Below are 27,825 nucleotides of genomic sequence, written 5' to 3'. Positions count from 1 at the left end.
TTAGAATTTGGTGGTTGTTCTCTCTGGGTTCTGAGAGTGACCAGACGTGCAACCAGGTTTCTCTCCAATCTCCCTGATACAGGTTCTTATAGATTCAAAATAGTAAGTACTAGGTAATAAGGTGAGTTAGGCTTATGTTTGTTTTCTTTATTTGCAAATGTGTATTTGGCTGAGAGGATTTTAATTTGTACTTGTATACTTAGGCTGGGAGGGTATTCCCAGTGTCTATAGCTGAAAGACCCTGTAACATATTCCATCTTAAATTTACAAAGATAATTTTTACTGTTTTTTTTCCTTTCTTTAATTAAAAGCTTTTCTTATTTAAGAACCTGATTGTTTTTTTATTCTGGTGAGACCCCAGGGGACTGGGTCTGGATCCACCAGGGAATTGGGGGGAGAAAGGAGGGAAGGGGGAGAGAGAGGTTATTCTCTCTCTGTGTTAGGATTACTTTCTCTCTCAGGGAGAGTCTGGGAGGGGGAGAGAGAAGGATGGGGGAAGGTGGATTTTCCTCTCTGTTTTAAGATTCAAGGAGTTTGAATCACAATGATCTTCCAGGGTAACCCAGGGAGGGGAAGCCTGGGAGAGGCAACGGTGAGGGAAAGGGTTTACTTTCCTTGTGTTAAGATCCAGAGGGACTGGGTCTTGGGGGTCCCCGGGCAAGGTTTTGGGGGGACCGGTGTGTACCAGGCACTGGAATTCCTGGTTGGTGGCAGCGCTACAAGTACTAAGCTGGTAATTGAGCTTAGAGGAATTCATGCTGGTACCCCATCTTTTGGATGCTAAGGTTCAGAGTGGGGAATTATACTATGACAGACCTAATCACATCAGCCACGCCATCAGGGGCTCGTTCACCTGCATATCTACAATGTGATATATGCCATCATGTGCCAGCAATGCCCTTCTGCTATTTACATTGGCCAAACCGGACAGTCTCTATGCAAAAGAATTAATGGACACAAATCTGACATCAGGAATCCTAACACACAAAAACCAGTAGGAGAACACTAACCTGTCTGGTCATTCAATGACAGACCTGCGGGTGCCAATTCTGCAACAGAAAAGCTTCAAAAACAGACTCCAAGGAGAAACTGCTGAGCTGGAATTGATATGTAAACTAGATACAATCAATTTAGTCTTAAATAGGGATTGGAAATGGCTGAGCCATTACAAACATTGAATCTATCTCCCCTTGTAAGTATTTTCACACTTCTTATCAAACTGTCTGTTCTGGGCTATCTTGATTATCACTTCAAAAGTTTTTTTCTTTTACTTAATTGGCCTCTCAGAGTTGGTAAGACAATTCCTACCTTTTCATGCTCTCTGTATGTGTATATATATCTGTTCAATATATGTTCCATTCTATGCATCCGAAGAAGTGGGCTGTAGCCCACGAAAGCTTATGCTCAAGCAAATTTGTTAGTCTCTAAGGTGCCACAAGGACTCCTGTTCTTTTTTGAGGATACAGACTAACACGGCTGCTACTCTGAAACCTGTCAGGGAAAACATATACTCAGAGAAATGTTTTGCTTTAGGGAGAAATAGTTTGTGATAAAAATCTTGTGTGTACACACATCAACTTCTGTCCCAGGGGATCCATGGGTACTTTATTGAGATGACATATTGTCCAAATACACACATACATACTCTCCTTCTCCCCATATGTGATTTAAATATATATATACACACACAGAGATACAAAATAAAATTGCTTTGCACTGTCAGACTACTAACTACCTCTGAGATGAAACATGGCAGCAGTATAACAGTGCATAGCAGCAATACATCAATATTTAGGGCAGGAAGTGAAGAACACTGCAGACAGTTAGAGCTAGAGCGAGAATTTAGGTTGGGTGGTATTGGCCAGGATTGTCAAGATTAATTTCCCACTTCTTGAAAAAAAGTACTAAATCGGAAATTGAACCACTCTCAGTAATCAGGACACACTTACATATCAGGACATCCCAACAAGAACACTTCTAACAGCAAAGTGTCCCCTTATAGCATAACACAGAATAGGATCAGTATCGACTCAGATAGAAAAGTGGCATCTTCGCAGTCACTAATAACCCATGTTCTGACAACAAATTTAATAGAACACCATTTTATTAAGGAATAATATAAAGAGATACTAGCTCAGTTCAAAATGACGACATCTCTTTGGCCACTACCAAATGAGCACCTGGTATGTGTTTCCTTTTGTCACAGTACACTTCACAACCAACAGGGAAGTTAACAGTTGGCAATAGAGAAGTACATGGGTACCTAGAGCAGATGGCAACAGACATGAATTTGGGGGCACAAATGCTCAGTGTCAGGGGGAACTCACAGAAAGCTATTAAGTCAATAGCTAAACAAAAAATAAGACTTGAAAGAAAGGCTTCATGGTACTTTCCAAGGAATGTAAAAGACATTTGTCCTAACGGAGGATAACAGAGCTCTACCTTGGTGCTCACATGCAAAAGCAAATAAAAAGATAGGTTCGTTGGTACATTTGCCTTCTCTTGTAAGGATCCTCAGAATGACTGGTAAGAATTTAAAACATAACATTTTCTTTAGGAAGTCATTAAGAAAAACACTAGAAAAATGACTGACACTAGTAAGTAACCAGTTTGCTTTAAAAGGTACTTTTGAATAGATACAAACAGCATCTGTTCTTCATGGTTAAAAAAAACCTCTTCGGGCGAGATCAGGGAGATACAGTATTATACTGATGCACAGTAAGCTTCTAAGTGTTTAGTAGCCTAACCATCTCTGATTCTAATTGTTTAAATGTGTGTTAGGGGGTTCTGAATGGAAAAAAGGACATTAAAATTTGTTCTCGCCGAAACTGTAATATTTGAGGCGATTTAACTAGAATTGTTAAAATGGAACCCAATTTACGAGTTTATAAAGCCAAAAGGTTTGGTAGCATAACTATATCGTCCAGCTAAAGTAAAACTTAGGGCTTGTCTCCACTTCCCAGTGGATCGACAATGTGGTGATCAATCCACCAGTGGTCAATTTAGCAGGTCTAGTGAAGACCCACTAAATTGACCGCGGATCGCTCTCCCGTCAACTCCAGTACTCCACCAGAATGAGAAGAGTAAGGGGAGTCAACGGGAGAGGGTCTCCTGTCAACACAGCGTAGTGTGGACCCCACGGTAAGTTGATCTAAGCTACGACAAGTTCAGTTACGCCACTAAAGTAACTCAAATTGCATAGTTTAGATCGACTTTCCCCCATAATGTAGGCCTGCCTAAGGCAGATAAGGTTCATTGAGGGACCAGCTAAACCCAAGTAGGTGTGATCGATCCATGGCAGGCAGGGTTTTATTTCCACCACACCAGTGTTTGTATATGTGCACATGTGCTTAGATATTGAAACTAGTGGCCAGGATTGTGTCTCAATATATAGGCCAAGTCAGACATACTGCTGTTTTCCACAGGATTGCAATGGTTAGAGAGAAGTACTGAGGGATGAAAAAGGAATGGAGAGGGAAGAGACAGAATTCCCTAATTCAGGGGTCCCCAACATGGTGCCACGGGCGCCATGGCACCCGTGGGGGCATCTAAATGTGCCCGCGTCCTGGCCGGCGGTGGAGCATCTGCCAAAACGCAGTCAAATTTCTGCGGCATTTCGGCAGCGATGCTTCTCGATGACGTTGCTTGTCGGTGGCAAGTGACGTCATCGAGAGGTGTCGCTGCCGAAACACTGAAGAAATTCGACAGCATTTCGGTGGGTGCTCCACCGCCGCCACAGTCCTTCATCTGGCACCCGGCAGATGAAAAGGTTGCGGACCACTGCCCTAATGCTTTGCTCTGTTTGTTAATGAACAAACTTTGGTTTTAAGAAGAATGTTCTGTCACTGGCTACTGAAGTGCAAGTGACAAAACCCAGTTGGACCTGCTGGGTAATGATAGTTGACATATAGGCTACTGTAGCCTAGAGCCCAGTCTAAGAATGGTGTAATTGTGAAATTCCACCCTAAGACAGGTAGGAGCATGAGGCCTGGCACCTGAGGGTGTGCTCTCAGAGACCAAAAATGGGAGAGGGGTGCAGCTAGCTCTATAATCATGACAAATCCCGAATAAGCTCAAATACTCCTACAGCATTTGAATTTTTCTTTGGAGATCTCCCTTTTAATACTGACCAAGCCCAACTCTGTTATGGTTTACTCCTGGAGGAAATTCTGAATCACTGCACATGCACAGAATTCAAGTCCCCTGCATTTTCTGTCTCCTCCCCCACAGAAAATACATTCTGCTGGAGAGAAGCTGCAGTTATGCCTTTAGCCCACCAGGTGCCAGAATATAGGGCAGCCAGCTCATTGGCCAGAGCAGGAAGAGAGGCTGCAGTCCTCATAGCCCCTGCCCCTGGCACCAGGTGAGGTGGCATGGGATATGGGGAGGTAACAGAGTGAGGCACACAGTTCTGCTGGAGGGTCACATACACTGGGCTCAGAAGGGCTGGTGGGGGGCTGAATGGGAGTGGGGGTGCAGGGCCACATAGGGGCCAGGGTAGCTGGGATACATGGGCACAGGGTGCATAAGGTCAGGGATTTGCAGAGGGGGGGTGCAGGGACACTTGGGGAAAAGGGTAGAGAGGGGGTGCAGGGACATGCAGATGGGCAGATGTGCCTGACTGAATGAGAGAAGCTAGGAGTCAGCCATGGAGTGGTTCCTAACTCCCTAACAATCCCTCTCCTGCAAAAAAAACCCTGTTTCATACTTCTCCCACCCACACCCAACAACCGTCCAGGTTCACTCCAGGGCTCCTACCCAGCAATTACTCCTCTCTACTTCAGCTCCTCTGTTACCCCGACTCCCTCTAGCCATTGCACTGCTTCTGTGGTGTGCAAAACTACGTTTTGTATTGTAGTTTAAATAAATTATTACTCAAAATTCTGTATTAATATGCCTAATAAGGAATCTATTTGACAAAAAACATTTCCTGAATCTTTGGCCATGTCTACATCTAAAATTTTGCAGCGCTGGTTGTTACAGTATAGGGCCAGCGCTGCAGAGTGGCCACACTTACAGCAACCAGCGCTGCAAGTGGTGTTAGATGTGGCCACACTGCAGCGCTGTTGGGCGGCTTCAAGGGGGAGTTCGGGGAACGCGAGAGCAAACCGGGAAAGGAGACCAGCTTCGCCGCGGTTTGCTCTCGCGTTCCCCGAACCCCTCTGCAAACCGCAGGGAAGGAGACCAGCTTGCTCAGGGTTCGGGGAACAAGAGAGCAAACCGGGAAAGGAGACCAGCTTCGCCGCGGTTTGCTCTCGCGTTCCCCGAACCACTCTGCAAACCGCAGGGAAGGAGACCAGCTTGCTCGGGGTTCGGGGAACAAGAGAGCAAACCGGGAAAGGAGACCAGCTTCGCTGCGGTTTGCTCTCACGTTCCCGAACCCCCCTGCAAACCGCAGGGAAGGAGACCTGCTTGCTCGGGGTTCGGGGAACGCGAGAGCAAACCGGGAAAGGAGACCAGCTTCGCCGCGGTTTGCTCTCGCGTTCCCGAACCCCCTGCAAACCGCAGGGAAGGAGACCTGCTTGCTCGGGGAACGGGAGAGCAAACCGCGGCGAAGCTGGTCTCCTTTCCCGGTTTGCTCTCGCGTTCCCGAACCCCCCTGCAAACCGCAGGGAAGGAGACCTGCTTGTTCGGGGTTCTGGGAACGAGAGAGCAAACCGGGAAAGGAGACCAGCTTCGCCGCGGTTTGCTCTCGCGTTCCCGAACCCCCTGCAAACCGCAGGGAAGGAGACCTGCTTGCTCGGGGAACGGGAGAGCAAACCGCGGCGAAGCTGGTCTCCTTTCCCGGCTTGCTCTCGCGTTCCCGAACCCCCCTGCAAACCGCAGGGAAGGAGACCTGCTTGTTCGGGGTTCTGGGAACGAGAGAGCAAACCGGGAAAGGAGACCAGCTTCGCTGCGGTTTGCTCTCGCGTTCCCGAACCCCCTGCAAACCGCAGGGAAGGAGACCTGCTTGCTCGGGGTTCCCGGAACGCGAGAGCAAGCTGGGGAAGGAGACCAGCTTGATTACCAGAGGCTTCCTCCTTCCACGGAGCTCAAGAAAAGCGCTGGTAAGTGTTTACATTGGATTACCAGCGCTGGATCACCAGCGCTGGATCCTCTACACCCGAGACAAAACGGGAGTACGGCCAGCGCTGCAAACAGGGAGTTGCAGCGCTGGTGATGCCCTGCAGATGTGTACACCTTCAAAGTTGCAGCGCTGTAACTCCCTCACCAGCGCTGCAACTTTCTGATGTAGACAAGCCCTTTGTTTGTTGTCTGTATTGTTACAGATATACTTGTTCACAGGTATCTTTGAATTATTTTGGTAATTTATTTCAACTGGTGTGATACTATTGTGTTGTTTTGATAAATAATATATGCAAAATTTTAAATATTGTCCACAGAATTTTTAATTTTTTGGCACAGAATTCCCTCTGGAGTAATACCTGCAATATAGGAGAAGTGAAAGCATCTACCTAATATACAGCATATTTTAATTGATTTCTAATTGACAAAGTCTGTTAAGTGCTTTGCAATTCTTCAGAATTGCAAATGGCATAAAAATGTGTAATTGTCAACACTAAATTCCTTGAAGATCCTGGGGGTATTTCCTGTGTCAACCACCAATCTTACACATGTACCTTTGGTAAATTTTATCATTGCTTTATTCTAGGTCATTTCTCAAGATATTAAACACCACCATATCTAACAGCAGCCCTTGAGAAATCCCAGTGGCTTTCTGAGTTCAACTGTACAACACAATCAATTAGAGCTGGACACATTTTTTGGCTGAAACTTTTTTTGGGGGGTGAAAAATGAAGATTCAGTAATACTGAAACAGGAGATCACAGTCAACCTGGAAAGGCATATCGAGTATGGTTCCGCAGGGATTGGTCCTGGTCTGGTTCTGTTCAATATCTTCACCAATGATTCAGATAATGCCAAAGAGAGTACACTTATAAAGTTTGAGGACAATACTAAGCTGGGAGGGGTTGGGTGTTTAGGAGGACAAGATTAAAATTCAAAATGATCTGGACAAACTGGAGAAATGGCCTGAAATAGGATGAAATTCCATAAGGACAATGCAAATTATTCCATTTAGGAAGGAACAATTTGTTGCACACATACAAAAGGGGAAATGACTGCCTAGGAAGGAGTACTGCAGAAAGATCTAGGGGCTATAGTGAATCACAAGCTAAATATGGGTCAACAGTGTAACACTGTTGAAAAAACAGTGAACTTCATTCTGAGATATATTAGCAGGAATGTTGCAAGCCAAGACAAGTAGTTTTTCTGCTCTACTCCACGTTGATAAGGTCTCAGCTGGAGTATTGTGTCCTATCCCGGGTACCACATTTCAGGAAAGATGTGGACAAATTAGAGAAAGTCCAAAGAAGAGCAACAAAAATGACTGAAGGTCTAGAAAACCTGACCTATGAGGAAAGATTGAAAAAATTGGATTTGTTTAGTCTGGCGAAGAGAAGATAGACATAATAGTTTTCAAGTACATAAAAATGTGTTACAAGGAGGAGGGTGAAAAATTGTTCTTGCTAACCTCTGAGGATAGGACAAGAAGCAATGGACTGGAATTGAAGCAAAGGTGATGTAAGTTGGACATTAGGAAAAACCTCCCAACTATAAGGAGGTTAAGGAGGCAGGACTAGATGATCTACTCAGGTCCCTCCCAGTCCTATACATCTATGACTCTATGAAAAAAGTTTTGTGAATTGCATCCATTTTGACAATTGTTCATGTAAAAAAAATTCCAAAACAGTCAAAATGAAAAACCAATTATTTTCTGAAGAAAATATTTTTATTTTTTGGTTCAAAATGACTATTTATTTGAAAATGTAATGTAAATGTATTTAAAATATTAAAACACTCGATCTAATGAAACATTTTGTTCAACCAGAAATTTTATTTAAAAAAAAAATTCAACTAGCTGAAAATAAAAAAAAAATATATTGGCTTTGGTTAGACCCAAAATAATTTTCCTCATGCCCCCAGTTATTTGGAATTGCCAGTAAAGCAAAAAATGTGTTCTACATATAGCTCTACATTCAATTGCTTCATTGGATTAGAGTAATCTCTAACAATTTGCAAAAAATATGGATAGCCTATATTTGCATATAACTATATAAGGACCTCTCTCATTCACCACAGCACAGACTTGCAAAGGATTAAAAAAGAAATGGGCTTGGGGTTAAAGCAGTGGGCTGGAAATCAGGATGTCAAAGTTCAATTCCCAGTTCTTTCACCAAATTCCTTGGTGACATTTGTCAAGTCATTTAAGCTCCTTTGTATAAAATATTCAAAAGGTCCATGAGACACTTGGGCACTAATTCCTATTTTCACAAGTAGCTGAGGAGCCTAAATCTCATTGAGTCAAATTTTGCCCTCTGTACCTGAACTCATCTATAAAATGGGTATAATACTCCTCTGCCTCACAGGGCCGTATCCACCATGTCATACAACTTTTTAATCACATCTCTCAATTTTACTTTTTGAAAAAATAATAAAATGCACAATTATTGTATCTACTATATTTCCACCAGAAATGTTATTACTAAAAGAAGGGAAATGATTAGATTGCACGGCAAATTATGAATATGCATAATGTATTATTTATTTGACATCAGACAAAATATCTTTGCTGCTCCACAGTAACAAACGCACATTAAATAGCTAAAATCGTAAGAGGCTATGACAACAAGTCACAGTAGCATAAAATCCATACACAAGAACCAGTGTGCCACACTGAAAGATCTAAAAGAAAATGTTACTATTTTGGTATTTTGAATGTCTTTGTTTAGTACACCTCTAGCCCAATATAACATGACCTGATATAACATGAATTTGGATATAATGTGGTAAAGCAGTACTCCGCTGAAGGGGGGTGGGGGCTGCACACGCCAGTGGATCAAAGCAAGTTCCATATAATGCGGTTTCACCTATAACGCGGTAAGATTTTTTGGCTCCCGAGGACAGCGTTATATCAGAGTAGAGGTGTAGTTTGAAATTCCACAGTTCATACTAGACTAGAGGGGAGAGCATTCCACAGACCTTGGGCTGCAGAAGTAGACTGGGCTAGTGGCTCGCCTATCTTGTAAGTCTGCTGCATCGATCACCATCTCCAAAGGCAGCAAGGACTCACTATCAGGTAACTATCTTGGACCAGTCCATGAAGAGGTTTAAGAGTTCAATCCAAAATTTAACTCAGTGTGTACTGACAGAGGTCACCAGCAGAGCAAACACAACTGCAGGTAAGCAAAAGGCTCTCTTGCATATATTAAAGTAATTAAGTGCAATCATTAATGCCCTAGTTCAGGGGTGAGCAACCTGTGGCTCCAGAGATGCATATGGCTTTTTGGCTGCCTGTTTATGGGCAGCTGTTTTCTGAGGGGCTGCAAGGCACAGGCTCTGGCCAGGAGGTGCTTACAACAGCAGGGCTCTGGCCCCATGCCGCTCCTGGAAGTGGCTGGCTGCTGGCATGTCTCCCGGTGCCCCTTGGGAGGAGGGGGGGCAGCAACCGCAAGCACTGCCCCCATAGTTCCCATTGGCTGGAAATCAATGTGAGGGCAGTGCTGAGGGCAGAGGCAGCGCTCAGAGATGCCTCCCCGCTCACCAGGGCCACACAGAGATGTGTCAGCAGCCAGACGCTTCCGGGAGCAGCGTGGGGCCACAGCATGCAGGCAGGCAGCCTGCCTGCCTGAGCCTTGCAGCGCTGCCAGCTGAGAGCTGCCTGTGGTAAGTGCCTCCCAGCCAGAGCCTGCATCCCGTCCTGTTTATATTCAAATGGCAGAAATCGTGTTAAAAGTATTGGTGAGTAGCAATAACAGTAATATGTTCAATTATTACTAGTTGATAAATTCTAACTCTACAAGTAGCTTTGTATGTGATGGTCAAAGACAAAACAAAAAAAATGGCTCTTCTTCTTTGAAGGGTTGCCGACCCCTGCCCTACCTATTCACCTCTCCAAGAGAGGGTTTACATCTGGACAAAAATCATAAGAAAAATGAGTTTGACAGTCTCAGTGGGGCCTTAATGCCTTAGCACCAGGAAGTGGATTTTCCCTGCTGTCACATTTGCTTTGCAGACCACCAGGGACACATTAAATGAATAGACAAATAAATAACTAAATCAAAAATGCCCACAGCATTCGTCACATCTGACAGGCCTCATGCATGCCAGTGCTAACGCAGAAGTTGTGTTTGAAAGCATGGAGAAGCCTGCTCAGCACTTGGGTGCACTGGAACTGGTTGTACAGAAGCCAGTGCTCACACCATTCACATTCAGAGAAGACAAAAGAAGGTTATGGTGCCAGTCTGGAACTCAGGAGGTCCAGGTTCAATTCCCTGCTCTCCCAAAGACTTCCTGGGGGATCTTTAGCAAGTCACTTAGTCTTTCTGTGCCTCATCTCTCCCTTAGTAAAATGGGGATAATAGCACTTCCATACTTCACAGGCTAAACATATTAAAAACAGTGATGTGCACAGATGCTATGTTAATATGGGTCATATTAATATCTGACAGAAAAGGCTCAGGAGCACTTAAGTTTATAATCTTCAACAGGAAATAGAAGGTGACATTAGTAACTTGTACCTGGGTTTGTAAAGACCTTCCTCATTCAGGACTATAAATCTAGGCAACAGTTTGTAATGCACTGAATCGCAGGTGATTTTTTAGATAACATTATAAATTATGGTACTGCCAAATGTAATTTGCCTCAGAGAGCAAACGTTCGGATGATGACTATTTAGTGATTATTTTAAAATGATCAAACAATAATAATGAGCAAAGTACAGCCTGCAGCTGCCTGGGGAACGCTTTCCTTGTGCATTATTTCCTGTACTGTTGCTTTTTTATTTTTAGTATGTACAGTTGTATAGGATTTGGACTTATCTGGCATTGGCCACTGTTGGAAGAGAGGATACTGGGCTAGATGGACCTTCGGTCTGACCTAGTATGGCTGTTCTTATGTTTCAAATGTAGGTTCTTTCTTTTGGGTTACATAGCCACCAGCGGCATCGACAAATCAAGCAACAGGCTGAAGATAAGGAATGGAACAATTAGGGTGAATAAAAGAAAATTCCCTGCGAGAACTAGAATAGCTTCATAAGGGAAGTGGTGCATTTGGATTATTTCAAACTGGACAAAGCAGAAGTACAATGAACTGTTGGGAATAATCCACAATGGTAAGGGAGTGGAAGGACTATGGCATTAAAGATCGTTATTACCCATTTCTAATTTCTATGATTCTTTGAAATTAGTGAAAACACAAACTTCTATTTTTTGATATTGTTTCATTATTTCATGAAATCCTCCAAAATCTGGAGTGAATCATGCAAAACGTTTTAAGAACTTCTACTAAACGATGTCCCGACAAGACCTGCTTACTTTTTTTTGGTAAGTTGTTCCAAAACAAACAAACAAACTGAAAACACATGCACTTGAGTAAGAAAAAAACCAAAAAAAACAAAAAAAAAATTTAAACAGAGTTTGAAAAACACTACACATACATGCTTCATTTCACACAGAAGAAAACAGAATTTATTCAGAGGAAGAGCTCGAATGTTACTGGAAAACAGCTAGTGAGAGGCAAATTTCATAAAAGACCTGATTCACAGTCCAATGAGCTCAATGGAAAGACTCCCATTCACTTATATGCACTACTGATCAGACTCAAGTTCAAGTAAGTGCTCAAACTTTTGGATACTTATCCAAAAGTACTTTATCTGAACTGACTGGGTTTTCAATACTAGCCAGGAAATATTACGAGACTAATTTCACAAGACATGCTCAGGTATCCCTAGTCAGGCCAGAAATAGCATAGAAGGCTGCACTTTCTTTTGCATGATGTATGTGGACAGCACCTAGCAGCAGAGCCTTGATTAGGACCTCTAGATGCCTCACAATACAAACACTGAACAATAATAGATGAGCATTTCTATTTTGAACTGGAAACTAGAAAGCAGAGGTGCAAGGAAATGTATGATGGGGAACCAGGTTAACCACAAAGTTTCAGTTGAAGTTTGGTTTGCATTTTGGATCAAAGTTTGGTTCAGGGGCAGAGTTGGGAATTCTGCTTTATCTTAACTGGCATGCCCATCTCTAGAACCAACACAGTAGAAAGAAAAAACAACAAGCTCTCAAAAAACATGGTATCTCCAGCTAAATGAGTGCTGTTGGCCTGTTACGACAGTGTAAAAAAATGTATTTGGCTCTTATCCTGCAAAACCTTATTCACATGAGTAATTATATGGATGTAAAGAACCCTTGTAATTTACCATTGCAGTATTGATTGTGCTCTGTGTATATAACAAGCAGATAAAATACCATTATGTAAAAGAAAAACAAAATTAGGCCAAATGCTTTGAGACAAGCATCAGGGCAAATTTTTCTGTTGGTGCTCTGGGGCTATCGCTGAGAAATGATTGCTCCATAAATTCAATCAGCAAACACATGATTCCGTGGCACCCACAGAATCACACAGAGATCTACACCTATTCACTTATAAATTCCAAAACTGTGAGAATTAGCTATTACAGACTAATAGATATACATACAACACGCAAAAAAGGACAGAAACTAAAGGATACACTAAAATTCACTCTCTGAGAGGGAATTAAGTTAACCCTACCTTAAATAATTCAAACTCCTTCTTTGGCATCAACAGCTATCAACATATGAAAGGTATTTGCAATTAAAATAAATGTACAACATACATATTAGGTTACAAATATTTGATGTCTGTCAATCAGAAAACAGAAGCAGAAGATTCAAAGCAAAAGATTTGACCTATTACAAATTCTGTCAATGTTATTTTTATTTTAGACTCTATGTAACAGAGAAATAAAATTTAACTTATATAGAGCAATGGGAATTTTGAGGTTGCAATAGAATTTACAGATTTCTGTTACTGTTCCAAGTCCTGCTTTGAACCACCTTACCCTACTCCATCATTAAAACTATAAATGGATTTTTTTCTAAGGAACAAAGGATACCTGTATGGTGTGACTGTATGCAGGTTCAGAATGTCCTAAACCAGGTTCCTGAGGTCGCAGTGGATCCAAGATGTTATTTGGCACAAACCCTGCAAGGCCATTTTTATTTTGAACTTTCCACCATTGTTTTCTGTCATCGAGGATCTGAAAACATTTGAAACAACAATAAGTCAGGTTAAAAGGTTGAATGACGTTTATATCAGGCTTGTTTTGAGGCTTGCGCAGCAACACTTAAAGCAAAGTCCTGTCGTTGCAGGATCTGGTCCAGCACCTGTCAATTGTTCAGTCAGATTTAGTTCCTTGCTCATCATATGCCTTTGCTCCCTCCCCACTTTCCATGATCCCCATTTCCTTTTTTATTATATTGATTGCAATCACTGGCGGGAGGGCACAAATTTTCTACTGCCGTTTCTAACTGTGTCTGTCTCAGGTCAACCTGATTCATGACAACAAAAAATTAACCTGTACACCAGATTTTGCTTAGGACAGAACATCACAGAAGTGCACAAACTGTTTGGTGACCTCTACACTGACATAATAAGAAATAATCTAACCAAATCAAATCTTAGATGCATGCCAGTCAACAGACAGGGAGTGGCCCAAACGTAGTGAACAAACTTTATCTGAAATCTTCCCAGTTTGCTGATTCATTAATATAGAAATACATTGTTTACTGCCTCTAAACAGTCCGTGTTTCTAATGCACGTCTGACCAGTAATTATACAAGAAAAATGACATTGAAGGGTTTTTTTTAATCTTGTCTATAATTGATCTTTAAGATTTAATAGTGGGCAAGTGCATTTTTAATGTAATTCACTTGCTTCCTCCAGTTCACCCACTCTTTCTGAGCTAACTAGAAGACTTTTTTGTCTCCTTTTTGGTTTTATTTGGGGATGTTGTGATTGTATTTATGGAACGTTGGGTGCTGGGTAATTGGGGATTTCTGGTGTGGGAACTTACTGAATTATGCTGCCTTTTAATAATTAAGTTAAGCTTGAGATATATTATCCCTCATGCTCAATTCAGCTAAAGAATTATTCTAATCTCCACAGGAGACTTCCCACCAGTATAGAAATGAAATGCTTCCACCACAGTCAATAGTCGAGAACACTTTAGAAATACAAATAATTGATTATAGTGCCAAGACACAGCTCTTATTGATGCCTCAAAGGAATCACTGTAGACCCCCCCTTTGTATCACCATAATTAATATTTGCATTTAGTGGTTTAACTCAGGATTCAGGTGCCAATGTAGCTGGCACTATACTTACAGGTATAAATACACAGTTCCTCCCCCAAAGATCTTATAGCCTAACTAGTGATCTATAAAGGCAGGAGGGAGATCGACATAAATAAAAAAAGAATATTTGATTAAGTGCAATTTTTTTAAATTATATATTATGAAGTACCAAACATCTCTTTCTGTCCCTGAATAGCTGCAGTTATACTTGAAGCTAGGGGTGTGATTCCCAGCTTGAATGGACACACTCTTGCTAACTCTAGCTGAGCTCATTTGTGAACAACAGTAACGTAGCTACGGCAGCACAGGCATCCTCAAGTGGTGGCATGGGCTCACTGTCCTGAGTAACAGTAGGTTTGTATTTGGGTGGCTAGCCCATGCTGCTGCTTGCTGCTGCCCATGCTACTGGGGCTACACCACTATTTGTGAGCTCGCACAGGTAGGTCTACTCGAACTGGGAATCACACCCGCCAGCTCCAAGTGTAGAGATAGCCCATAAGGGCTTGGTTTCTTTGAGGCACTTAGCAGAGGTGGGATGTGGAAGAGGAAAAAAGAGGAGTGATCGTACAGATCAGTTCAGATGGGGCATTCCCCATGTAAGGGGCATAGTGGAAGTAAGCAGAGAGATATGTGTGAGAAGGTGAGACACCCTTAAAGGTGAACGTATGCATTCTAAACTGCTGGCCAAGGATATCAATAACCCAAGGATATCATGACATTTTGGAAAGGTAAATAGTTGGAGAGATAGCATTGCTCCAAGAATAGGGAACTGGGCTAGTAGTCAGAGGACCCAGGTCTGACTCTGCCACTGCTATGCAAGAGCTCAGGCAAGAACTTTATCTCTCTGTGCCTTTGTTTCTCCTTCCCCCCCCCCTCCACCCCCCTTGTTGCCTGGCTTGTCTATTTAAATTGTAATCTCTCCAAGAGAGAGACTGTCCCTCCATGTGTATGAACAATGACTGGAAGGATGAGGGCTCTAGGCTCTCTTGTTATACAAAGATTATTAGTATTAAAATTCATATTGCAGAAGGCTGTGAAATCCCAACCAATTATTAAAGATGAGGTCTATAGCAACAAGTGATAGGTCAGCATGGAATCCCCATGCATCTTGACTAAGATACAAGACAAAATAATAGAACTTTCCATATTCCTACAGAAGAATTCAGATGAGCATGTCAGAAGTCATCACCTAAAACGTTCACATTGCCCACAGAGACGATGCCCTCAGTTCTGGGAAGTATTAGAAATTTCATTTCTGTGTACTACGTTACCTCTAAAATATCATCCTTCAAGACAGAAAGTTCACTGTGGTTTCTTGCCACAAAGTCATACTTGGATTTGGCATATCTCTTGGGCTGTGCCTTACTGTGTGCTTCATAATTTCTACAAAGCAAACAACCCAACCATTATTCTGCTAGACTTGCAAGAGAAGTAAGCAATTTAAAAAATAAAACATTTAAGCAAGCTGTATCCTGCTAACCTATTTTAGGGCACTTTATTGCCATAGAATTTACCAATGCACAGTACAATCACCCATTACAACATTAAAGAGCCAGCAAAAGACAAAGTATTAACTGAGTTTCATAGACATCAAGAGTTGATAATAATGGTTAGCTCAGAACTTGCAGTAAATACTGTAATAATTTAAAGATTAGCAGATGTCATTGCATTAAGGTAAATCAAATGCATGCATCAGATTTATAGCTGTATTCCTGTAAAAGATTATACTGGATTTAATTGTCTTGTGTAATGAAGCAAACTGATATATTGGGAAAGGTTTACAATTTGTAGTAATTTACAAAGCATCTTACTTGCTTAAAGAGAGACTGCACTCTCTAGAGTGCATCACAATTTACATTTCAAATCAATTGTTTGTAATGTCTCAATGACTGCAGACAGAATGAATGATTTTCAGCATTAAATCCAATCAAACTAAATTGCAAATGTCAAAAATTGTAAACCACAGGTAAGTTTCCTTATTTGTCCATAAGACTGCACATCAACTAATAGCCCAGAGTCATTACCTCAAGCAAGAATTTAAAATGTCTTATGAGCAGTTAAAGGTAAGATTCATATAAAACTTAGTGGGATGAAGAATACAGAGTACAGCAGTCTCATTTCATGAGGAAAGATCTGTCCAGATTCCTTTTGGAAAGTGAGCTAGTTGGTTCTCAGCTGTACAACCAAGTCTTTGAGGTCAAAAGCTCCCCTCCCCCCAAAAAAGCTTCTAAAAGAAACAAAAGCAATATGCACCTAAAGCAAATGACATACACATCAAAACCACCACGTAGAAGAGTTCATGAACTAGTGGATAATGTAAACAGTAAACAAATAATGATTTTGAAATGCTGGACATAACGTCACACCATGGAGAGGTGAATGAATTTTTGGGGTTGGCGGTTCACTGATTGTAACTACTGATCCCAAGCACGTCCTTGAGTACTCCAGTAGTTACCTAGCTATTTTTGGCTGTGGAGAACTGTCTCATTTTACTTGAAGAGCAGAACAGAGGCATAGTCATAATTAGATTGTAAATCTATATATAGGTTTGAAAGAAAAAACAATACACTGAAAGCAATTAGCACATGTGAGGGAGGAAAGGGAAAACATGATATGAACAATGTTCATACCCAAAACCATAATTAAGTCATTACAATGTCAAAGGAGAGGATAGCAATCTCAGTTTTGCCTATTTTGTACTCACTTTTAAACCACTTTATTGGTTTATGCAGTTTCTGATTGCCTTCTTGCCATTTCAGTGAATGACTAATACCCTCCTGATGGTCCTTACACATTTTTGTGCTGCCTTTTCAAACTCATCCCACTGTTTGCAGTTTCTAACCCTCACTCCAATTACTCTCCCAATAGAAAAAAAATCCAGGTGGGATTTTCAGAAGCTTTCAGTACAGCTTTAACTCTGCTCCTGTTGAAACCAGTGGTAAATTTCCTAGAGCAGAGAGAGGCCAGTGAAAATCCCACCTTTCAAATCCAGAACCAGGATCCTCCCAGTCTACTTATGCTTGATTATTCTCTGTGAAACCTGCCCACTGCACATGCACCTTCACTGCTGCTCCACCACATTACCAATTAGATACGATGCTGCATTTTCCGATGTAGGCTGCAACTGGTTGCAAAGCTTTCTCAGATACTATGTTACAAACGTTGGTGCAAAAAATGAGCTTATTTTATTTTAGGAAAGCACAATCAAGCACAAGCAGACTGGGAGGCTCCTGGAGCTGGATTTACACGTATGCTGAAACACCACACAACTTCATTAGAAAGCATATTCACTAGTCCTCCTGTGTCAGAGTGATTATGTAAACCAGGCATCCCAGGTGTCCATTACTGATACACCCGAGATCAAAAGGCAACTGCCTTCCACCACCCAAGAAGTATGCATCAGTAGCCTCCCGTTACACACCCTAGCCCGTTAGTGAATGGCTCATTCAATTTAAGCGTCCTTCTCTCTTTCTCTCTCTCCTTTTTCTTTTTTTTTTTTAATTGGGGATTACATGGAACCCTTCTTTGTCAAAGAAGTTTATAGCAGCAGTTTGTGGTCCAGCAGCCAATATCAACTCACCTTCCATTACAAAAACTAACTTTGAAGTGTTGAAAAATTACCAATTTAGCTTCTATCAATAAAAAGCAAGTTAAAAGTGCTTGAGAATATGCAACCTGCAACTGAAATGGGCAGTTTGTTTTCTTCTTCTCCAGGCCACCCTCCTCCCTACCCCCTTCTACTTAAGCTCTCACATCTCTCCACAATTGCTTCAATACAATTTTGAAATCAACTAGTTAACACAACAGTTATAAGGACTTTACCGGCCTCCCCCTCTCACCCCTCCCACATAGCTAAGACCTTGTCTACACAGGAAAATGGTATCAAATATATCATATAGTTGTACCAGTACAATCCCTACTGTGTACGCATTTTTATTCTGGAGAAGATTGACTTTTTTCAGTTTAGCTTAAACTTCTTCCCAAGTAACATGAGCTAAACCAAAAATAATGCACTTTTGTAGAGGAATGAGTGTCTACATTGGACCAGTATAACTATATTTGTTTAAATTTACACCTTCACTTGTACCAGTATAACCTTCCCATATAGACACGGCCTAACTGGAGAACCCAACATCACATATTCAAGGTGCTGATTCAGTGGATCTGATCATAATCTACTCAGACAAAGCTGAAGAGATGGGAAGGGAATAGCTCCTTTGTGCAAAAACATTCCCTTACACTGTGCTTGGTCTCCACTTGCTACAATTTCAGAGCTGCATGTATAATTCCACAACGAGCACAGGGAAAAGAAAGATTTGATTCCTATTCTAAACATGGGTGTTAAGAATCAAAACTAGGGGTGGGGTGGGGGAGCAACAAAAAATTCCAAGGAATGGCAAAGCAATTCTTTGTATTTCCAAACAGAGTAAATGTCATTCTACATTTGGAAACAAACCAGAAATACGTTTTGTTAAGTCCGTGTAAAAAGATCCTGTGTTCTGATTCAGCCTGATAATGCTCAGAATCCCACTTCCATTAATTTATTGCTTTTGACAGAAGCACCCATTTAACAGTGTGTATAAAGAGGACTTTAAATGGGTGCTTGTGCAGAGAGTACTCTAAAGGAGCTTTATATAATCAGCACTAAACAAAGCCAAGCCAAGCACTGTATTACAGGGAGGACTGTCTCCTTTTGGAAATGACGCACACTCTCGACATAGAAATAGAAGAATAAACAGAGACCCCTCCACCCTAATAGCGATAAATTGGTACAGTTATCCACAGCTCTATACACGATGTCCATTCAATGTTACCTATCTACATGTCGGCTAACAGTTTGTTTAAAGGCAGCAACAGCTGCCCCCTGGTCCGGCAGAGGCCCTCTTTTGTAAACTGTGTTACTGAATGCATACCCATCAGATGGAGGATAGTCTGGGACACTGGGGTGCTGGAAGACAGAAAACAAAAAGGATTAACGTCATACACAAAGACAGTCATAGTTATTTAACTGATTACAGCAACATCATCTGACACCTGTAAGTTCTCTGTCAGCATTTACATTCCCTTGTTCTCTGGCATTTGTTATTCTGCCATGAAAATTTAATAATTTGTGCATTTTTAATACATGAACAAAGAAATCAGAAGCACGAGAATAAAAAATTTGCATCCCTAACTCAACCTATTGCATGAATAGTGCAGCTGATATTCTGCATCAAGACTGTTCTTTGGTATAAAATCCACATTATCACTTAAACATCCCTACAGCAGCTGAATTTTATAAACTGTGACTGGATATATTTTAACAAAACAAGCCACATCAGGCTTTAAGCCTTTTTTCTGGTTGCAGACATTCTAACTCAGATAAACTACACACAATGATGAGTATGTGTATGGAATAAGAGCTACTCAGTAACATTACCTTATTTTAGGAGTATACAATCTTATTCTCTATGGCCCCAGTTCTGCCACCCTTACATTGAGTAATACCTTGCTCTGTAAGTATCCTAATGAAGTCAGTGGAGCTGTGTAGACGGAAAGTACTACTCAACGAGAGCAGGGGTGGCGGTTTCAGGATTTAAATAAATCATAGTTTAATGTGAATGTGTCAACAGCACATAGAAATAGTAAAATCTTTGTTGAAGATTGAAAAGTACATTTAGAGGGCCTAGAAGGCCTTCTTGAACGGCTGCCACTGCATACATGCCAATAACCCACTGTACATGCAATGACAATATTTTTAATGTTGTTAATATAATTATAACACCACCCAGTTCCAAAAAGCAGAGCTATAGGCTAAGGAGTTAATTTCTGGGGATTATTACATGTAGGCAGTTAAAGCCACTTATTCTAGGCCTCCCTTCCTCCCGCTATCATCAAAACATAGGGGAAAATAATACGGCACTGATAAAGTAGCAGAGTCTAGTGAATTGAGAACAGACTTGTGAACCAGGAGCTGGCAAAAATCTGATCCTGGCTCTGATTGTTACTCGTTGGGTGACTTTGGGCAAATCACATACCCTGTCTGTGCCTCAGTTTTGTGCTTCTGATAAATGCCTCACAATACCCCTCTGAAGTATTATCACCACCAAAATTAGAAAACGTCTGTGGAGTAACAGCAGTATTACAACCTCCTAGAAACACCATACTTGTTTATAGTATGTATGGAAGAAACAACTGTGAAGGAGTAAGTCACCTTAGTTCACACATACAATTATTTGCATTGCGGTGGCCCCCACGAACTCTAATCAAACTGGCTCCCCTCTGTGCTCCACGCTCCATAAAGGCAAAGGAAAACCATCCTTGCCTCCAAAAGCTCACAATCCAAGGAAAGGAGCCTAACAGCACAGCAACAATCAAACAAATCTACAGTGTTTTCATCATAGTTTCTCCTTTGAAATAATTATTGTTGAACTGACTGCACATTCAAACCCATTCAATGGAAAGACAGTGTATACAACTGTATCTTAAAATTCAGGGATGGGAAATATTCTCATTAATCAATCTCTGATCTACGTTGCTAGACACCAGATCAATCTCTAGTTGTAAAGGTAAGGAACCGTAACCATGGGAGCAGCAAGCATATCATTATTTAACACTGGGTAGTATTTCTTTTTGAAAAAGGATGCCCTGTAGGAAGAAAGGGACCCCAGGAGGACGAGGTCTGAGCTGTGTTATGCTGGTACCTGACTGACACTGGATCACAGTGTCAGTGATTGTTAATAGGATCTCTTGTCATGAAAAGGGGGAAATCTCACATACTGCCTCAATTACCAGCTGACTACCTGGTGAGAGTGACATAACATGAATAAAAATGGGTGCACTTCAGGGAGATACCAACAGGAAAATACACATTTTCACCATCATCTCTCATCTGATTTTGCTCTTCGGCTATTGTCAAGTATAACCATACAGCAAAACAGATGACTGGTAATTAAGGCAGCATTTAGGTATCACCTTTTATACTGTCTTTATAATACACACAAATAACATTTTGACCTTCATACATCGTTCATCTGAGGACCCTAAAGCACTTAATATTTATGAAGTCTCACAACACCTCTGTGAGACAGGTATTATGAGAGTGATGCTACCAGTGAGGAAGCCAAGGTATAGCAAGCTTAAATGATTTGCCCTAGATCACACAGTGATTCAATGGCAGCCAGAAATTGAGGAGCTCAGCCTCAGTGTTGCAAGCTTCTTTATAAAAAGTTTATTTATTTCTTTTTTTCTAACCAACCAAACAATTACCAATCAAAGTGTCATAGGAGTTTAAAGGAGTGCAATCAACTTAAAAATCACACTTCTATCTGGAATATTTTTTAACTTCATACAACTACAAATGATACCGCTGATGATTATGACTAAAAGATTAGAAGACACAGTTCGCTGTTTTCTCAGGTTGTTTATTTTGCACTTTCACACAGAAAACAAGGAGAGAAAAGCATTAAATTAAAAAAGGAAAGTCTGATTTTAAAACAACAAAAAAACACCAGAAGGACTCAAGGGCAGTTTAGATATTGGGGAAATAGTCAGGCGGTGTTCAAAATAAGTGAATGGGAAACACGTATGACTTCTTCAGAAGACTGTGTCATTTGGGATACTTCTTATCCTACCTTGTTCATCTCCCTGACTGCTCCCCTGGACATCCATACCTTTATATATAGACATCTCTGCCACAAAAACATTTGCCAACCAACAATGTATCAGCATTTCTTAAGAAAGCAGTATTCATTTTAAATATATACAACAGACATAAGGGCCCCAGAGACAGCAAAAGGATGGATTTAACCTATAAAACCCTAAATGATAACTACATCTTTTTACATACTGGAAAATGCCTTTTCAACAAGCAAAATCAGCCAAAAACTGGGGTTTTTTTTTGGTTTTTTTTTAATTTCCCATGAAGAAACCCTGAAAAATTCCAGGAAAATGATGAAAACAAACAAATGTTTGTTTTCTTGAAAACTCTTCTCGCAAAATAAAAGGACATTTCCCGACCAATTCCCACTTAAACATTGAGGGGCTGATGGTAGGGGACTCTCCCTAAAAGCCCTTTCACTCTGGAGTACATGTCCATCCTTGGTTCCCCAGAGCTCAGATTTGCGAACCTTATAGATGGGCCCATCTGTTTATTAAGAGTTTGAAAGGGGACCAAAGGGATGGGGTGGGTGTTCATGAGCCTGAATCTTATAGTGGGCAAATACAGTTAGTTATCTTTCACACACAGATTACTGTATTACATAATATTGTGTCACTTTGAGAGAGCTATGGGAGTTGAGCACATGTATCTGAGAGAAAAAAGGACTCTTTAGGCCCTGGACTCCACTTCCAATTTAAGACTGTAGCAAAAAACTCCATTGAGTTCAATGGAACCATGATAAGACCCTATATTTTAGCCACTGCACGAGCCCAGCTTTTACCTGTTGTACAGGCTAAATCTAGAGCAATGCTACTGACTTCACTGGAGTTATTCCCAACTTACACTGTGACAATGACATTAGAATCTAGCTCCACGTGCTCTTCATTAGCAGCACCACCATTACACAGTGCAACTCTTAAGACGGTATTGTTCATGGAGTGAATAGTTGGTCTGGTCTCCCACCTACTTCACAAAATACTGCAGCAATTAACCTACCTCAGCTGACATTCTTTTCATTTCCTGTTTCCGTTGGTGCTCTGCAACATTTGCCACAGACTCAGCCAACTGATTTAGTTCCTGCTCATTTGGAGCTCCCATGAAACTCAGCAAAGGAGGCTCCCAACCATTTCTGAAGCGTGGAATATAGGGTGGAATAAACTGATCTTTGGGCCAGTCCACTCTGTATAAAGAAGGCAGAGGCATATATCAAGATCTGCACAAGTTATTTTCAATAGTCAATCCTGCAGGTTCTCATGAAATGCTTTGCAATTGTTTACTCATGAGGAACTTCTAATTACAGAGAAGGAAGCATTATTTACTGAGGATATCTATGCTCCCCCTTTACATAGCACAGAGAGACTGTCTCTGCCCCTAGGATCTTCCAACATCAGGCTAGACCATACAAATTCAGATGCAATGCGAAAGATGGATAGCAGGAGGACCAATCTCAAAGCAGCATGGGATTGGTTTTATCTTTTGAAAACAAAAGTATTACAGTACCCCTCTGTCTGGGGAGTTAATATGCATAGGGTTCACAGGAGATGCATGCTTTAAAATGAAATCTGCCAAGCAAACAGAGGCTGACAAGCAACAGGGACTTAGCTAAAACTAGGAAGAAGAAAGCCATAATAGCAATTTCTTTTGTCACACAAAAAATTATTATTAATAATAAAACCCCACACCCACAAGAGTAAATGTAATCACTACTTTTGCAGAACTGAAGTTTGATACAGATTCCTTTTTTTGAAATACCGTATTATTCCTTAGAGATCCACTGACTTTCACCATCTGAATTCACCGTATCTCAAGGAGTTTTTCACGGTGTTCTGTGCCTATGTACTATATATAAAAAACACTGTCTTGCAATTTGAATTATTGCCTCTTAAAGGAGAAATGGGCCCCAGGAATGCACTTTATAGTTTCCTTTAATGTTTCTCATTATGGGCATTGCTGGAAATGATGAAGGTGACAAATGCTATCAAACCAGTTGCAAGAGCAGCTAGTATTTCACAGGACACTGGCATGTCAATGTTAACTTAAAGCTGATCAGCAGACTCTGGGTTTTTAACGATCATCTTGTTGATTAGTGGCACAGTACACCTAAGCTGCCCAGCACAGTAGCACAACAGAAACGTGGGGCCAGTCCCACCATTATTTCTAAGGTTCAAAGCTTGCCTGCCCTTCATTTACATTCCTGTATTCCTCCCAAACCATCATCGCATATTGCTCTTTGAATTAAATTATTGCCTTTTTTAGGGAACTGGATGGCACAGAGGATTCACAACAGGATAATGAGTTCTATTATTTAGGTCACTAGTTCAGTTCCAGCATAGGGTTCTGACCAATCAAAATAATCCCTTTTCCTGGAGTTCCAGTGAAGTCAATGGATCTCTGCAAGGATCGACATGGCCTTTGCTGGATCAGGGCGTAGGTCAGTAATGACTGGAAGCTGTTCTTTGGCAGCAAAAGGAGTTTGATTTGCTCAGTCCAGTTCCTATTAAACCAGGAGCAAAACAAAACAAAAAAGCACCACCTCAGCTGGCACCTCTATTAGCAGTCTCAGTAAAAGGGCCAAAGGAAGAATAGGCTTGGAGATTCTTGCCCCTAATGATAGTCCACTTCAAGAAAGCAGGATACCATGATGAACTTTGCACTACCAAAGCCTGTGCTCTTTCTATTCTGTGGATATTCATCAGCTAATCTGTGGCCTTCAGATTCCAGAGCAGTTAATGAAGCAGTTTTTACCAGTAATAAATTCAGTCTTTTTTAATTACGTAGATTGAGGGTTAGTCATTTGATCTGCTCTGTGAGTGGGTGGATGGACACATTTCTGACGCAAGCCCTAACCCCCTTTTTGATCATCACCATAACCTTAAAGGGCCACAGGCTTAGGAGATACTTGATTCATCCCAGCTTTTTTAGAAGTTCTGTTTGCAAGGCTTTTATGTAAGCCCAAGACCATAAAAGTAATTAGATAAAACTGTTATATTTATATACACTACAGTTCAACAGCAACATGCATGAAAAGGTCACATTTTTTATGAGTCCCTAACCATAAGCATAGCTGAATCTATTATTTCACAATTTAGGATCTCTTAAGGGTAGATCTTCAGTCTTCAGTGCGATTCAATCATTCACTCAATGACACTTTGTAAGAAAAAGATTAAATTTTTTAAGGACTATAAAGATGCTTCAGAGGCATTAAAAATCATTGCAAGTCTCTGCTTTTAATAATCTGTGGGATGTTCAAAGTACAAATTGATTTTTAATTCTATTTATAAAATTTTGTTGTAGTTGTTGTTACTAAATGCTGCACTACCCTTGAAATAGATATTTAATTGAATCCAGCTGGATGATGACCAAATGACGATAGAAGGAGAAAAAAAATGGAAAGGACCATTCAGAGAAAAGGTGGGCAAGAGAATATGTAATTCAGCCCCATCCTTCCAATATCACAGACAGAATAAAATCAATGTTTGTAATTGTCCCCATTCTTCCAACACGTCCTTTCATATTCTTAAAGGGCCCAGTTCAACTCCCATTGAGCTCAATGGGAATTTTTCCACTGACTTTAATTGGAGTTGGATCAGGCTCAAAGCAAGCAAAAATGTAGACTACTAAAGGGGAGTTTGCTTCCTTGGTCAATACAGACTATGATAATAAATCCAAATATATATTCAAAGATCATCTATAAAATCAGCAAAGATATTTTCATACCTGGCTTTGGTCCATGTGTCACCTAATGACATCCATAGTTGTCCTTCCTCATTACTGATAGTGTAACGCAAGAAATCTATGGTATCCTTTGTTAGGAGAGGGCTGAGTACCGTACCAGCAAGCTCTGGACCTCCAGTTGCCTGCACCACCTAAATTAATTTTTTTTTTAAAAGGACTATTTATTCTATTGAGGGGTAACAGAGAATCAGTTCTAACAATAAACCATGTAAAATGTAAAGCAGTAAGAATTCTAGGCACCCACTCTATTGGTGGCTTTTGCCTGATACAAGACAAAAGTCTGATCTACACACAAAGTTATACCATTTAATTAAGGGCTTGCATACAGAAGGCAGTAGTGTACACCTAGAGCACTTTGATGTAGTCCTATTTGATGGGACTACATCAAGTGCATCTGGGAACATTTACTGCACACCATGGGGATTTAAAGAGTGATATGTTGGAGCGCTCTACAATTTACACACCTCTGATTCCCACTATGTACACAAGCTCAACATCTGTATAAAACCACACCTTTTAGTCAAACCAGTTCAATTTTGTGTGCAGACACTCTTACATCTGTTTAAACTGGCTCATATCAGTTGAGCTTGTGCCTGTAAATTTACTGATGCAAGCTAAATTTCTATAAACCAGATTTAAACAGATACAGCATACGAGAGATCTCACACAAAAGTTGTACTAGTTTAATTAAACCAATTTAAGTTAAACTAATACAACTTGTATGTGTAGACAAGCTGAAAATGATGATGACTGAAGTGCCCTTCCAGCTCATCTTGTCCAGGGCAGGTCAAAGATTTCATATAGTAAAGGAAAGTTCAGACGTCTGTGTGATGGATCTGTGTAAAAATTCTTTCATGAAGCAATGTAAAGATGATGCATGGCGTTCCATGAGGGAGCCCAACCACCCATTCAGAATCATCCAAATCAGTAAAGTAATATGATCAGGCTTACAAGGCAACTAGCACTGGAGCCAAGGGGAAAAACGTGAAATAAGGGTCAAGATTGATGATTGGGACATGTTTGGTGAAAAATGAAGAGTAAACAAGGATAGGAATAAATGGGGAACACAGGGAAGAAACAGGGAATGGGGAGAAAAGGAGGTATGAAAAGCAGCAGGAACACAATATAAGACTGTGGCGAAAGAGCCAAAAAACAAAACTACGGAGGAGAAGGGAACTACCTGTTATTAAGGTTACTCAATACGTCCCATGATAAGACCCTGTTTTCAGTAGTTTATAACTTTACCAGACTAAGTGTTTGAACTGAAATTTTCCATGCCAGGTATCTGCTTCAGGGACCATGTGGTGTTTTGTTGTTTTGATTATTTTTTTTGTGGGGAAGGGGAAACTTTCGGCCAAAATGGTTCAGCAGTTTCCAAGAGTAGGGGTAGGGAAATTTGTTTTTCTGCCTATGTCAAAAAAAAATTTTTTTTTGAGACGCTCTAGCACCTCTGTGCTTTGGAGAAGGAATTTGGAATTTAGCAGAGGAGATGATCTTTGCATCTGGCCTTTTGCTGTTCTTATGAAAATCTACCCATAGTTGGCCAAATTATAAGCCTTTGAAATCTCTCATTTCGCACAAGCTCATAAAAATGTCTTAGATTTCAGCAGCTAAACTCTCCAAGCTAAACTATCCTAAGATTTCATGAGCATTCGCCATGCTCCATCCACTCTCAGCTCCTACTGCTGACCAGACTGCACATGCACCATCTCTACAGCATGAATGAATCTGCTTTAGTCCACGGTTTACGGGGAATCCAAAGGGCTTCCCTATAATTGCTGTTCCCAGCCAGACAAAGACAAGGCACCAAAACTAAGAACGGGGAGCCTGAGCCTACCTCTCTCTGGTGCTCTCCATGACTTCCCTGCTGACACCAGGCAGGACAGAGGAGGAAGCCATCTGATTTAAATGAAGAGGGGATAAGAACCAGACCAGGGGTAAGAGAAAGGAGTAGATAGGAACAAGGAACTTAGTAAGACTAAGACTGGAGTGGAAGCGGGGGACGGAGGACAGAGTTCGGAGAGATGATGACCATCTGGACAAGGAGACTGGGACTAGAAGCCACTGCGGCCAACAGGGGATGAGATTGGGAGTTAGCTGACAGGGAGGTAACACAGACTGTATGAGGAGTTGGAGGATTGGAGGAGGCTGGACTGATTGGACAGAGAGACTGGGACAAGGAGCCAGGGAGAGGGTGAGGGAAGACAGGAATTGGATTAGGAACCCAGA

At 41.1% G+C, this 27,825-nt stretch overlaps 1 protein-coding gene across 11 annotated transcripts in view; it reads right to left on the bottom strand.

Moving 5' to 3' along the window:
* Positions 1-27,825, bottom strand: part of EPS8 (epidermal growth factor receptor pathway substrate 8) — a 227,864-nt gene that overhangs the window by 22,209 nt on the left and 177,830 nt on the right. For 10 of the 11 annotated variants that reach the window (XM_030542160.1, XM_030542186.1, XM_030542177.1 and 7 more), the window contains 5 exons: positions 25,579-25,727; positions 22,858-23,041; positions 19,037-19,170; positions 15,494-15,605; positions 12,983-13,126 (listed from right to left, as the gene is read on the bottom strand). In XM_030542160.1, the coding sequence (XP_030398020.1) occupies positions 12,983-13,126; positions 15,494-15,605; positions 19,037-19,170; positions 22,858-23,041; positions 25,579-25,727 (723 nt within the window). The remainder of the gene's footprint in view (positions 1-12,982; positions 13,127-15,493; positions 15,606-19,036; positions 19,171-22,857; positions 23,042-25,578; positions 25,728-27,825) is intronic. The other variant, XM_030542196.1, reaches the window with a different exon arrangement.

This window comes from Gopherus evgoodei, chromosome 1 (genome assembly GCF_007399415.2).
Source record: "Gopherus evgoodei ecotype Sinaloan lineage chromosome 1, rGopEvg1_v1.p, whole genome shotgun sequence".
In the NCBI taxonomy this organism is placed as follows: Eukaryota; Metazoa; Chordata; order Testudines; family Testudinidae; genus Gopherus; species Gopherus evgoodei.
Note: the sequence above shows the minus strand (reverse complement) of the source record. Positions and strands in the feature narration are given on the sequence as shown.